This window comes from Palaemon carinicauda, chromosome 45 (assembly GCF_036898095.1).
Source record: "Palaemon carinicauda isolate YSFRI2023 chromosome 45, ASM3689809v2, whole genome shotgun sequence".
NCBI lineage: Eukaryota > Metazoa > Arthropoda > Malacostraca > Decapoda > Palaemonidae > Palaemon > Palaemon carinicauda.
The window spans coordinates 20,578,463-20,590,962 of NC_090769.1; the positions used below are offsets into that span (position 1 = coordinate 20,578,463).

Genomic DNA, 12,500 nt, shown 5'->3' on the forward strand with positions numbered 1-12,500 from the left:
GTTTATAAATAAGACGAACATTAAACAGTAACACAACAATAACTTTTCAAAATCAAATCAACATTTTGAAAATGACATTCCTGTTTGAGTTTTTATGACATTCTTGCTCTCAAGTGCTTGTATATAAACTCGTAATCTGTAGAATGAACCTCACTTGTATTCATCTCGGTTTCTGTTAGAACCTAACAGTAATGTAGCCAAAGTACTTGTTAAGTAATTATGATAAAGGAGTTATGATTAAATAATAAAACCTCATTATTTTATATCTTTTCTTTAATATGTTTCTCTTCAAAATCAATCAATGATTTCTAAACAACTGTTGGTAAATAAACATTGAACAGTAACAAAACAATTACATTTTAATCAAAATCAAATCAACATTTTGAAAATTATATACCAAACATTCATATTTATCATTCCTGTAGGCCTATTTCAAATGCCTTTGAAAGTTTGGAGAGGTCATTTAAACATTTTTGCAGATGGTGTAACCGATGCACTTGTCTGGACAGCAGATGGCACCTGGCCCACAAGAACTGTCATCTGAGCATCTCTGGAAATGAATAATGAATAATTAAACAATGAGATGAAAAGAGAATTGAAATGTAGATTTTTCATTGTCCAGCCGAGTCAAGCAAGGGAACTCTCATCCAAGACAGTATTATTATTATTATTATTATTATTATTATTATTATTATTATTATTATTACTTGCTAAGCTACAACCCTAGTTGGAAAAGCAAAATGCTATTATCCCAGAGGCCCCAACAGGGAAAATAGCCCAGTGAGGAAAGGAAACAAGGAAAAATAATGTATTTTATGAACAATGACATTTAAATAAATATTTTCTAGTAGAAGGTCTTGGAACAAAGGCTATGGGACTACCCAAGACTAGAGAACAATGGTATGATTTTGGGGGTGTCCTTCTAGAAGAGCTGCTTACCATAGCTAAAGAGTCTCTTCTACCCTTACCATGAGGAAAGCAGTAGTTAACCCCTTTGAGCGGAGAAGAATTGTTTGGTAATCTAAGTGTTGTCAGGAGTATGAGGACGAGAGGATGTGGTAAGAATAGGCTAGATTCGATGTATGTGTAGGCAAAGACAAAAAGAGCCCTAACCAGAGAAAGGGATCCAATATAATACTGTCTTGCCAGTCAAAGGACCCAATAACTGTCTAGCGGTAGTTTTTCTTCAAAGAGGATGTGGTAAGAATAGGCTAGATTCGATGTATGTGTAGGCAAAGACAAAAAGAGCCTTAACCAGAGAAAGGGATCCAATATAATACTGTCTTGCCAGTCAAAGGACCCAATAACCATTGTTCTCTAGTCTTGGGTAGTGCTATAGCCTCTGTACCATGGCCTTCCACTGTCTTGGGTTAGAGTTCTCTTGCTTGAGGGTACACTCAGGCACACTGTTCTATCTAGTTTCTCTTTCTCTTGTTTTGTTGAAGTTTTTATTGTTTATATAGGAAATATTTATTTTAGTGTTGTTACTATTCTTAAGATATTTTATTTTTCTTGTTTCCTTTCCTCACTGAGCTATTTTCCCTGTTGGGGCCTCTGGGCTTATAGCATCCTGCTTTTCCAACTAGTGTTGTAGCTTAGCATTTAATAATAATAATAATAATAATAGCGGTAGTTTTTCTTCAAATATAAAATATTTCGTCTATTTCAAGGGAAACCAGATAATTACGTTCATCCGAAATGTGAATGATGTCTATAGACAAGCAAGGGGAAAAACAGTATAAAAATGATGGTGTTACTTACAAAGGGACCAGAAACGGGTGCAGCTGCTGCTCCTAATGGTCGATTGCAATCTCCCGGTGGCCGATTATCAACAGGACATGTTGCTGTTGACAAAACAAGAAACATTGTAGTAATAACAACAGGAACTAAGAACACAAGGAACTCTGCAGTATAAATTTAGAAAATAAAGGTTATCGAAAGATGGTGAATAACTTTCTTTTGAAAGGTAAAAAAATAAGAAACATTGTAGTAAGAACAACAGGAACTGTGCAGTGTAAATTTAGAAAATAAAGGTTGTTATCGAAAGATGGTGAATAACTTTCTTTTGAAAGGTAAAAAAAAATATGTTGAAAATACTTTGATTATGAGAAATGGGGACATTTCTAGTAAATCTTATTCACAGGAGAAATAGAAGCTGTTGCTGTTGACAAAACAAAAAACATTGTAGTAATAACAACAGGAACTGTGCTGTATAAATTTAAAAAATAAAGGTTGTTATCGAAAGATGGTGAATAACTTTCTTTTGAAAGGTAAAAAAATATGTTGAAGATACTTTGATTATTATGAGAAATGGGGACATTTCTAGTAAATCTTATTCATAGGAGAAATAGAAGCTGTTGCTGTTGACAAAACAAGAAACATTGTAGTAATAACAACAGGAACTAAGAACACAAGGAACTCTGCAGTATGAATTTAGAAAATAAAGGTTGTTATCGAAAGATGGTGAATAACTTTCTTTTGAAAGGTAAAAAAACAAGAATTATTGTAGTAATAACAACAGGAAATGTGCAGTATGAATTTAGAAAATAAAGGTTGTTATCGAAAAATGGTGAATAACTTTCTTTTGAAAGGTAAAAAAATATGTTGAAAATACTTTGATTATGAGAAATGGGGACATTTCTAGTAAATCTTATTCACAGGAGAAATAGCAGCTGTTGCTGTTGACAAAACAAGAAACATTGTAGTAAGAACAACAGGAACTGTGCATTATGAATTTAGAAAATAAAGGTTGTTATCGAAAGATGATGAATAACTTTCTTTTGAAAGGTGAAAAAAAATATGTTGAAGATACTTTGATTAGGAGAAATGGGGACATTTCTAGTAAATCTTATTCACAGGAGAAATAGAAGCACTAATGTCGCCACATATATATATATATATATATATATATATATATATATATATATATATATATATATATATATATATATATATACTTAATGCAAACGTTTCGACATTTCAAATGTCATCATAAGTGCTACCTAAAGTAAATTTAAAAGAAACAATATAAGTAAAGAATTATTGAAAAAATACATACAAATTGAATAAAAAAATCAGCCTGTTACGATTGATTTAAGGTTTTCAGGCATCCTGACATCTAGGGTCATTGACGCAGATGTCATTTAGTTTATATATATACAAAAATTAAAGAATATTCAATTAAAACCATAAAAGTTAATAAGTCATTATAAAAGTTAGATAGTTTTCAAAAGACCCGCTTCTGAAACAAATCTAAAAATGCCACTAGTTTTCAAAAGACCCGCTTCTGAAACAAATCTAAAAATGCCACTTGCATAGTAGGACACATCATGTCCAAGAATCTTGGCAAGGATGAACCTGCCACCCTCACTTCGAGCCTCTAACAAATATCTATTCCGCAAGCCTGTTACGAAGGCATTATAATTGATTATAGTTACAAGAAGGAAGAAGAGATCAAAATGCAATAGACAAAGTAAGAGTTCTTAAGAGAAGAGACAACTTGTAAAACTTACGGAGTTTGGAGCAGCAGGTGAGACGACCCAAACTGTCCTTGCACCAATTATCGCAGTTATTGGGGTGACCTTGAGGTTTGGCAGTGGCCACGCCCACCAGGAGGACAGTCATGAGAGCCAACAATAGACCATTCTGGAAATAAAAAAGATTTTTGTCAACTGATTCGTTTTTTTCCACTTTGGATCACTAAAATATTTCTCCAAAGATTCTACAATTAATAAATGTTCGAAAAATTTTATTTCTGCTGTTGAAAAAAAATCAAGTATTTTCTTCGGTGTCTTTTACAAATAGTGATTTAGAATCTTTTTTCGATTAAATAATCTTCAAATTGATAATCTTTAAAACAATAGAAACTAATCTGATAGTTACCATTTTGATGAGTGAGTTTGATGCTTCCTTTCACGGAGAGTGTTCAAGAGGCAAGTACGTCCCTCTGCAAGAATCGCTCTCTATTTATAGGATGAACTCAATCTCAGTTGCCAGTTAGTCTGATATTGCGAGAATAAGCAACAACGAGAGTATTCACGCAAATATCACCTCTAGAGCCAGACTTCTAAGAGCTTTATTCGCACGAAGAGACGGAGAAAGGCGTCGCTTCGGCATCAGGTCAGGCAGAACAGCCTCTACGCAGTTTCCTAGAGTTTCCCCTCCGGCTATACAGGAGGATGAGACACGAGCAACGAACTATTACATAAACGAGCGAGGAACTTTATTATTATTATTATTACTTGATAAGCTACACTCCTAGTTGGAAAAGCAGGGTGCTATAAGTCCAAAGGCTCCAACAACGAAAATAGCCCAGCGAGGAAAGGGAACAAGGAAATAGAAGTAATTAACAATTAAAATAGAATATTTTACGAACAGTAACACTGAAATATTTCATATATAAACTGTAAAAACTTTAACAAAATAATAGGAAGAAAAGCAAGATAGAATAGTGTGCCCGCGTGTACTCTCAAGCAAGAGAACTCTAATCCAAGACAGTGGAAGACCATGGTACAGAGGCTATGGCACTACCCAAGACTAGAGAACAATGGTGTGATTTTGGAGTGTCCTTCTCCTAGAAGAGCTGCTTACCGTAGCTAAAGAGTCTCTTCTACCCTTACCAAGAGGAAAGTAACCACTGAACAATTATATTGCAGTAGTTAACCCCTTGATTAATTGGTAATCTCAGTGTTGTCAGGTGTATGAGGAGAGAGGAGAATATGTAAAGAATAAGCCAGATTATCGGGTGTATGTGTAAGCAAAGGGAAAATGAACAGTAACCAGAGAGAAGGATCCAATGTAGTACTGTCTGACAATAACCAGAGAGAAGGATCCAATGTAGTACTGTCTGACAATAACCAGAGAGAAGGATCCAATGTAGTACTGTCTGACAATAACCAGAGAGAAGGATCCAATGTAGTACTGTCTGGCCAGTCAAAGGACCCAATAAATCTCTAGCGGTAGTATCTCAACGGGTGGCTGGTGCCTCAGCCAACCTACTGCATTTCCTTCCCTTAGGTTTCTTTCTCCTCTTCTTACGCCTTGTAGTATATCCAGTTCATATCCTCGACCAGTTTCTCATTTGACTACGGTTTCCTTCTGAAAATTATTTCGTTGAGATTCGCTGGAGAGGGATCATGTTACTTTAGGTAACAGGGATCGTGTTACTTTAGGTAACTGGGATCGTGTTACTTTAGGTAACTGGGATCGTGTCACTTTAGGTAACAGGGATCGTGTTACTTTAGGTAACAGGGATCGTGTCACTTTAGGTAACAGGGATCGTGTCACTTTAGGTAACAGGGATCGTGTCACTTTAGGTAACAGGGATCGTGTCACTTTAGGTAACAGGGATCGTGTCACTTTAGGTAACAGGGATCGTGTCACTTTAGGTAACAGGGATCGTGTCACTTTAGGTAACAGGGATCGTGTCACTTTAGGTAACAGGGATCGTGTCACTTTAGGTAACAGGGATCGTGTCACTTTAGGTAACAGGGATCGTGTCACTTTAGGTAACAGGGATCGTGTCACTTTAGGTAACAGGGATCGTGTCACTTCAGGTAACAGGGATCGTGTCACTTTAGGTAACAGGGATCGTGTCACTTCAGGTAACTGGGATCGTGTCACTTTAGGTAACAGGGATCGTGTCACTTTAGGTAACTGGGATCGTGTCACTTTAGGTAGCTGGGATCGTGTTACTTTAGGTAACAGGGATCATGTTACTTTAGGTAGCTGGGATCATGTTACTTTAGGTAACAGGGATCGTGTTACTCTAGATAACTGGGATCATGTTACTTTAGGTAACAGGGATCGTGTTACTTTAGGTAACAGGGATCGTGTTACTTTAGGTAACAGGGATCGTGTTACTTTAGGTAACAGGGATCGTGTTACTTTAGGTAACAGGGATCGTGTTACTTTAGGTAACAGGGATCGTGTTACTTTAGGTAACTGGGATCGTGTTACTTTAGGTAACTGGGATCGTGTTACTTTAGGTAACAGGGATCGTGTTACTTTAGGTAACTGGGATCGTGTTACTTTAGGTAACTGGGATCGTGTTACTTTAGGTAACAGGGATCGTGTTACTTTAGGTAACTGGGATCGTGTTACTTTAGGTAACAGGGATCGTGTTACTTTAGGTAACAGGGATCGTGTTACTTTAGGTAACAGGGATCGTGTTACTTTAGGTAACTGGGATCGTGTTACTTTAGGTAACAGGGATCGTGTTACTTTAGGTAACAGGGATCGTGTTACTTTAGGTAACAGGGATCGTGTTACTTTAGGTAACTGGGATCGTGTTACTTTAGGTAACAGGGATCGTGTTACTTTAGGTAACTGGGATCGTGTTACTTTAGGTAACAGGGATCGTGTTACTTTAGGTAACAGGGATCGTGTTACTTTAGGTAACAGGGATCGTGTTACTTTAGGTAACAGGGATCGTGTTACTTTAGGTAACTGGGATCGTGTTACTTTAGGTAACAGGGATCGTGTTACTTTAGGTAACAGGGATCGTGTTACTTTAGGTAACTGGGATCGTGTTACTTTAGGTAACAGGGATCGTGTTACTTTAGGTAACTGGGATCGTGTTACTTTAGGTAACAGGGATCGTGTTACTTTAGGTAACTGGGATCGTGTTACTTTAGGTAACAGGGATCGTGTTACTTTAGGTAACAGGGATCGTGTTACTTTAGGTAACAGGGATCGTGTTACTTTAGGTAACTGGGATCGTGTTACTTTAGGTAACAGGGATCGTGTTACTTTAGGTAACAGGGATCGTGTTACTTTAGGTAACTGGGATCGTGTTACTTTAGGTAACTGGGATCGTGTTACTTTAGGTAACAGGGATCGTGTTACTTTAGGTAACTGGGATCGTGTTACTTTAGGTAACAGGGATCGTGTTACTTTAGGTAACTGGGATCGTGTTACTTTAGGTAACAGGGATCGTGTTACTTTAGGTAACTGGGATCGTGTTACTTTAGGTAACAGGGATCGTGTTACTTTAGGTAACAGGGATCGTGTTACTTTAGGTAACTGGGATCGTGTTACTTTAGGTAACAGGGATCGTGTTACTTTAGGTAACTGGGATCGTGTTACTTTAGGTAACAGGGATCGTGTTACTTTAGGTAACTGGGATCGTGTTACTTTAGGTAACTGGGATCGTGTTACTTCAGGTAACAGGGATCGTGTTACTTCAGGTAACAGGGATCGTGTTACTTTAGGTAACAGGGATCATGTTACTTTAGGTAACAGGGATCATGTTACTTTAGGTAACAGGGATCATGTTACTTTAGGTAGCTGGGATCATGTTACTTTAGGTAGCTGGGATCATGTTACTTTAGGTAACAGGGATCATGTTACTTTAGGTCTACCATTGCTATGGTAATGATCAGGATTTCCTCCTATTTTTCTTCCTCCTACCCCTAGGAAAAGTTGCTACTCCTGAAGATAGAGGGAGAGGGAAAAAGGAGAAATAATATACCATAGTTAAAAGGCGTTTTCAGTGCAGGTGATGTCTTCAGACCCTTCCATTGACCTCCACAAATGTAGGAATTATCTGTTTAAGTTTATTTCAATAAGCAATTTTTAAAGAACGAAGGGTTTATTCAGTTTCTAAATCATCATCATCATCATCATCTTCTCCTACGCCTATTGACGCAAAGGTCCTCGGTTAGATTTCGCCAGTCGTCTCTATCTTGAGATTTAAAATCAATACTTCTGTTCTTAATATGTTTCATTTTAATTCTCAATTACTTATCTTATTTCCTTGTTTCCTTTCCTCACTGGGGTATTTTCTCTGTTGGAGCCTCTGGGCTTATAGCATCCTGCCTTTCCAACTAGGGTTGTAGGTAAGCAAGCAATAATAATAATAATAATAATCTCCTCCTACGCCTATTGACGCAAAGGGACTCGGTTAGATTTCGCCTTTTTTAGAGTTTTGCAAATTTCACAACTTGGGTGAAAGCCTTTACTGTCCAAAATGACCAATTTTCTTTCACAAAACTGGTTCTAGAGAGACGTGGAGAAATTTTTCCTTTTCTAGCTGATAGAGAAGATGGGTGAAAGAAGAATGAGGGTGAGTTAGGTTTCTAACTCTGTTTAGGTATCATTTAGAAAGTTAAGTATTAGAAAGAGTATTGTAAAGTGTGCTTTAACATCTTACAATAATGATTTAGCATTTTGTTAACATAGAGAACGTGGTGAAAGGGTTCGTTTTCCAACTAGAGGTGTAGCTTAGCAAGTAATAATAATAATAATAATAATAATAATAATAATAGTCAGTGATACCCATACTAGGTTAGTTTGCTGTGAGTGATCAGATAATAATAATAATAACTAGCGGAACCCGTGTAAATTACACGAAATGATATTTTCAATACTAATTATCTTGTTCCTAACCTATACATGTTTGAGTAAAATGTCCCGAGATCAATTTTATAATCTAGGTTATGGAAATTTGGTTAAGTAATCAAATTCTAATGTGAATTTGTAAGAGTATACCATGAAATTATTTCCGTTTTCTTTAAAGCGTGACACTCAAAATGAATTAATAACACACACGCCATCGTATTAATATATAGATAATAATAATAATAATGATAATAATAATAATAGTCAGTGACACCCCTACTAGATTGGTTTGCTGTGAGCAATCAGACAAAAGTCTCCCACCATCACCAATCCGAACTGGCCACAAGCGGGACGATGAAAACCGGCCAAATCCCCAGTCATAAATAAAGACATGTCTGAGCCCTTTGTCCTGCAGGGGATTAGAATCGTCTGCAAATGTTTTTGTTGCTGTAAAATAGTAAATTATACTGATTAGATGATTTTTATTATTTCATAATTTTTCTCATGTCGAATTTAAATTTGAACTGGTGAAAAGGTGCCTTGGAAACCATCTATTATTTCATGTATAGTATAAGTCGTATTGTAGACTAGTGAAATTTCGTATGTTGACTGGTGAAAGTCTTATTTTAGACTGGTATAACGTCGTATTTATACTGGTAAATGTCTTATTTTAGACTGGTATAAGTCGTATTTATGCTGGTAAAATTATTATTAAGACTGGTAAAATTCCGTATTTAGACTGGAAAGTCTTATTTTAGACTGGTATAACGTCTTATTTATGTTGGTAAAAGTCTTATTTTAGACTTGTATAAAATTGTAATTATACAGATAAAAGTCTTATTTTAGACGGGTATAGCTTCATATTTATACCGGTAAAAGTCTTATATTAGACTGGTATAACGTCGTATTTATGCAGACAAAAGTCTTATTTTATACTGGTATACTGTCGTATTTATACTGGTAAAAGTCCTATTTTAGATTGGTATAAGTCGTATTTATACTGGTGAAATTATTAATAAGACTGGTAAAATTCCATATTTAGACCAGTGAAAGTCTTATTTTAGACTGGTATAATGTCGTATTTATGTTGGTAAAAGTCTTCTTTTAGACTTGTATAAAATTGTAATTATACTGGTAAAAGTCTTATTTTAGACTGGAATAACGTCGTATTTATACATATAAAAGTCGTATTTTAGACTGGTATACCGTCGTATTTATACTGGTAAAAGTCTTACTTTACACTAGTACAACGCCTTATTTATAGTGGTAAAAGACTTATTTTAGACTGGTAAAACGTCGTATTTATAGTGGTAAGAGTCTTATTTTAGACTGTTATAACGTCGTATTTATATTAGTAAAAGTCTTATTTTAGACTGGTATAACGTTGCATTTTTACTAGTAAAAGTGTTTTTTTAGACTGGTATAACGGTGCATTTATACTTGTAAAAGTCTTATTTTAGACTGGTATAACGTCGTCATTTATACTAGTAAAAGTCTTATTTTCATATAAAAGTTCACTTATATATACTGTATGCATATTTATATACGTATATATATATATATATATATATATATATATATATATATATATACACAGGTGTGTGTACACATGTGTTGTGTGTGAGACTATGTATGTTTTTGTAAGCATATACGGTATACCAATTTTCAGAACCGAAATTGTGTACATACTGTAAGTGCTTACCACTTTCTTCAGCAACGTTCACTCTTATACAAAGTTTAGAACAACTCCATGTCATTAACATGAATATCTCTCGCTACCTTTTCCCCATTTACATCAAAGCTACCTGTTACTAGAGCTTGAATTACCTGTTACCAAGCCAGAGATTACCTATTACTAGAGCTATTACCCAATACAGCTCAACGTCTGAATCTTGCCCAGACCTCAAGACAAGTTCTCTCAGCCTTCCTTGTCTCCAACGGGCTTGTCCTGTTCTGCCCTTGAAATATGCAAATGAAGAAACAAAACTCTCTTAAGAACACACTTTTTCCAGTTCTGGATTGATGGTCTTTTTTATGTACTAGACGTTAGTGAGGAGATTTTACGGTACATGGTGATATTTCGCTTTGTTTCCAGGTCCCCTTGTCTCCAAGGTGCCTTTCGGTTTCCTAGACACGTCCCAAATTAAGAAGAAAGTGGCTGATGTAGATATTTCGTGTTAGAAGCGAGAAGACATTGTTTTACTGAATCCCCAAATTACATGTCTGTTCTAACAACATGGCCACCAATTCTACCCCTAAATCACAAGTTGATAATTAATGTAAAGAGATTATTATTATTATTATTATTATTATTATTACTTACTTACTGTACTTACTAAGCTATAACCCTAGTTGGAAAAGCAGGATGCTATAAGCCCAGGGGCTCCAACAGGGAAAATAGCCCAGTGAGGAAAGGAAACAAGGAAAAATAAAGTATTTTAAGAACAACAAAAACATTGAAATAAATATTTCCCATATAAACTATAATAATTTTAACAAAACAAGGGGAAGAGAAACTAGATTGAACCGTGTGCCCGATTGTACCTTCAAGCAAGAGAACTCTAACCCAAGACAGTGAAAGACCATGGTACAGAGGCTATGGCACTACCCAAGACTAGAGAACAATGGTTTGATTTTGGAGTGGCCTTCTCCTAGAAGAAAATTATGTTAATTTGAGGTTGCTGAAGCTAACAAATCGTTTGCAACCTCAATTTTTGGATTTTGACCTTCAAATATTACGAAAAAGGCTCCCATTTTTTATACTAAATAGAAGCTGGTAATAAATGTAAAGATATTATGTAATCTGATAATGTTTTTTGTGAGTACACAATGTATTAATGTTAATTGGGGGGGTGGGGGGCGTGAATCCTAAATAGATTATCTGCCATCCTCAGTTTTTGGGGTTTGACCTTCAAATTTGAAAAAAAAAATAAAATGGCTGCCATATTTTCATCCCTAAGATATAAGTTGATAAATAATGTAAAGATATTAAGTGGGCAAACAATGGTTCTAGTGAACACAATGTCTTTAGGTTAATTTGAGGGTGTTGAGTCCAAAACAATTATTATTATTATTATTATTATTATTATTATTAGCTAAGCTACGACCATTGTTGGAAAAACAGCATGCTATAAGCCCAATGGCTCCAACAGGGAAAGTAACCCAGTGAGGAAAGGAAATCATGAAATAAATGAACTAAAAGAGAAGTAATTAACAATACAAATTAGAATATTTCAAGAACAGTAATAACATAAGAATAGATCTTTCAGATACATAAACTATAAAAACTTTTTAAAAACAAGAGGAAGAAATAAGATACACATATACTCCTGTTTTAGACTCCTGAATTGTAAAATCACCAACCTAATGAATAAAAAATATACTTTTAGTCCATTTCTTTTAGCGATGCATATTTGCACCGACTTGCGGCGGTGCCCTTTTAGCTCGGAAAAGTTTTCTGATCGCTGATTGGTTAGAATTATCTTGTCCAACCAATCACCGATCCGGAAACTTTTCCCTTTAGCTCGGAAAAGTTTTCTGGTCGCTGATTGGTTAGAATTATCTTGTCCAACCAATCACCGATCCGGAAACTTTTCCCTTTAGCTCGGAAAAGTTTTCTGATCGCTGATTGGTTAGAATTATCTTGTCCAACCAATCACCGATCCGGAAACTTTTCCCTTTAGCTCGGAAAAGTTTTCTGGTCGCTGATTGGTTAGAATTATCTTGTCCAACCAATCAGCGACGATCCGGAAACTTTTCCTAGCTAAAAGGGCACCGCCGCGAGTCGGTGCAAATATTCATCGCTAAAAGAAATGGACTATAGTATCCCAAAGGTAAGAACTCGATGGACAGTATCAGTCTTGTGAACTGGAAACAGTTGCATGGAAGCAAGATTATTGGGTGAAAAAATTGCGGCTATTTTGTTTCTCAAATAGGAAGGTAAATAGGCCCAGTAATTGAGAGTGTAGAGAGCATATTTTGGGGTTCTGTGCCCTCAAATTAATCTAAACACTAATTTGGCAACTTTTAACATGAAGTACCTAGGTCACAGTGGTTCCCAACCTGGGGGAAATTTCCCCCTGGGGGGAAATTCGAAGCTTCCAGGGGGGAAATAATTACACTACCTACTAACTAAAACAAGCGGAAAATGTCCACATAGT

General features: G+C 35.8%; 2 protein-coding genes across 2 annotated transcripts; one reads left to right on the forward strand and one right to left on the reverse strand.

Moving 5' to 3' along the window:
- Positions 1–255: 255 nt before the first annotated feature.
- On the reverse strand, positions 256–4,023 carry LOC137634672 (uncharacterized). Its single transcript, XM_068367148.1, has 4 exons — positions 3,883–4,023; positions 3,513–3,645; positions 1,762–1,844; positions 256–550 (listed from the first exon to the last, which is right to left on the reverse strand). Exons 1-4 carry the CDS (start codon positions 3,883–3,885, stop codon positions 464–466), a joined length of 306 nt encoding a protein of 101 aa, XP_068223249.1. The 5' UTR covers positions 3,886–4,023; the 3' UTR covers positions 256–463.
- LOC137634836 (S-antigen protein-like) lies at positions 3,903–7,375 on the forward strand. The gene is made up of 2 exons (XM_068367388.1): positions 3,903–3,936; positions 5,172–7,375. The coding sequence occupies exons 1-2, from the start codon at positions 3,903–3,905 to the stop codon at positions 7,373–7,375; spliced, it is 2,238 nt and encodes a 745-aa protein (XP_068223489.1).
- The last annotated feature ends 5,125 nt before the right edge of the window (positions 7,376–12,500 follow it).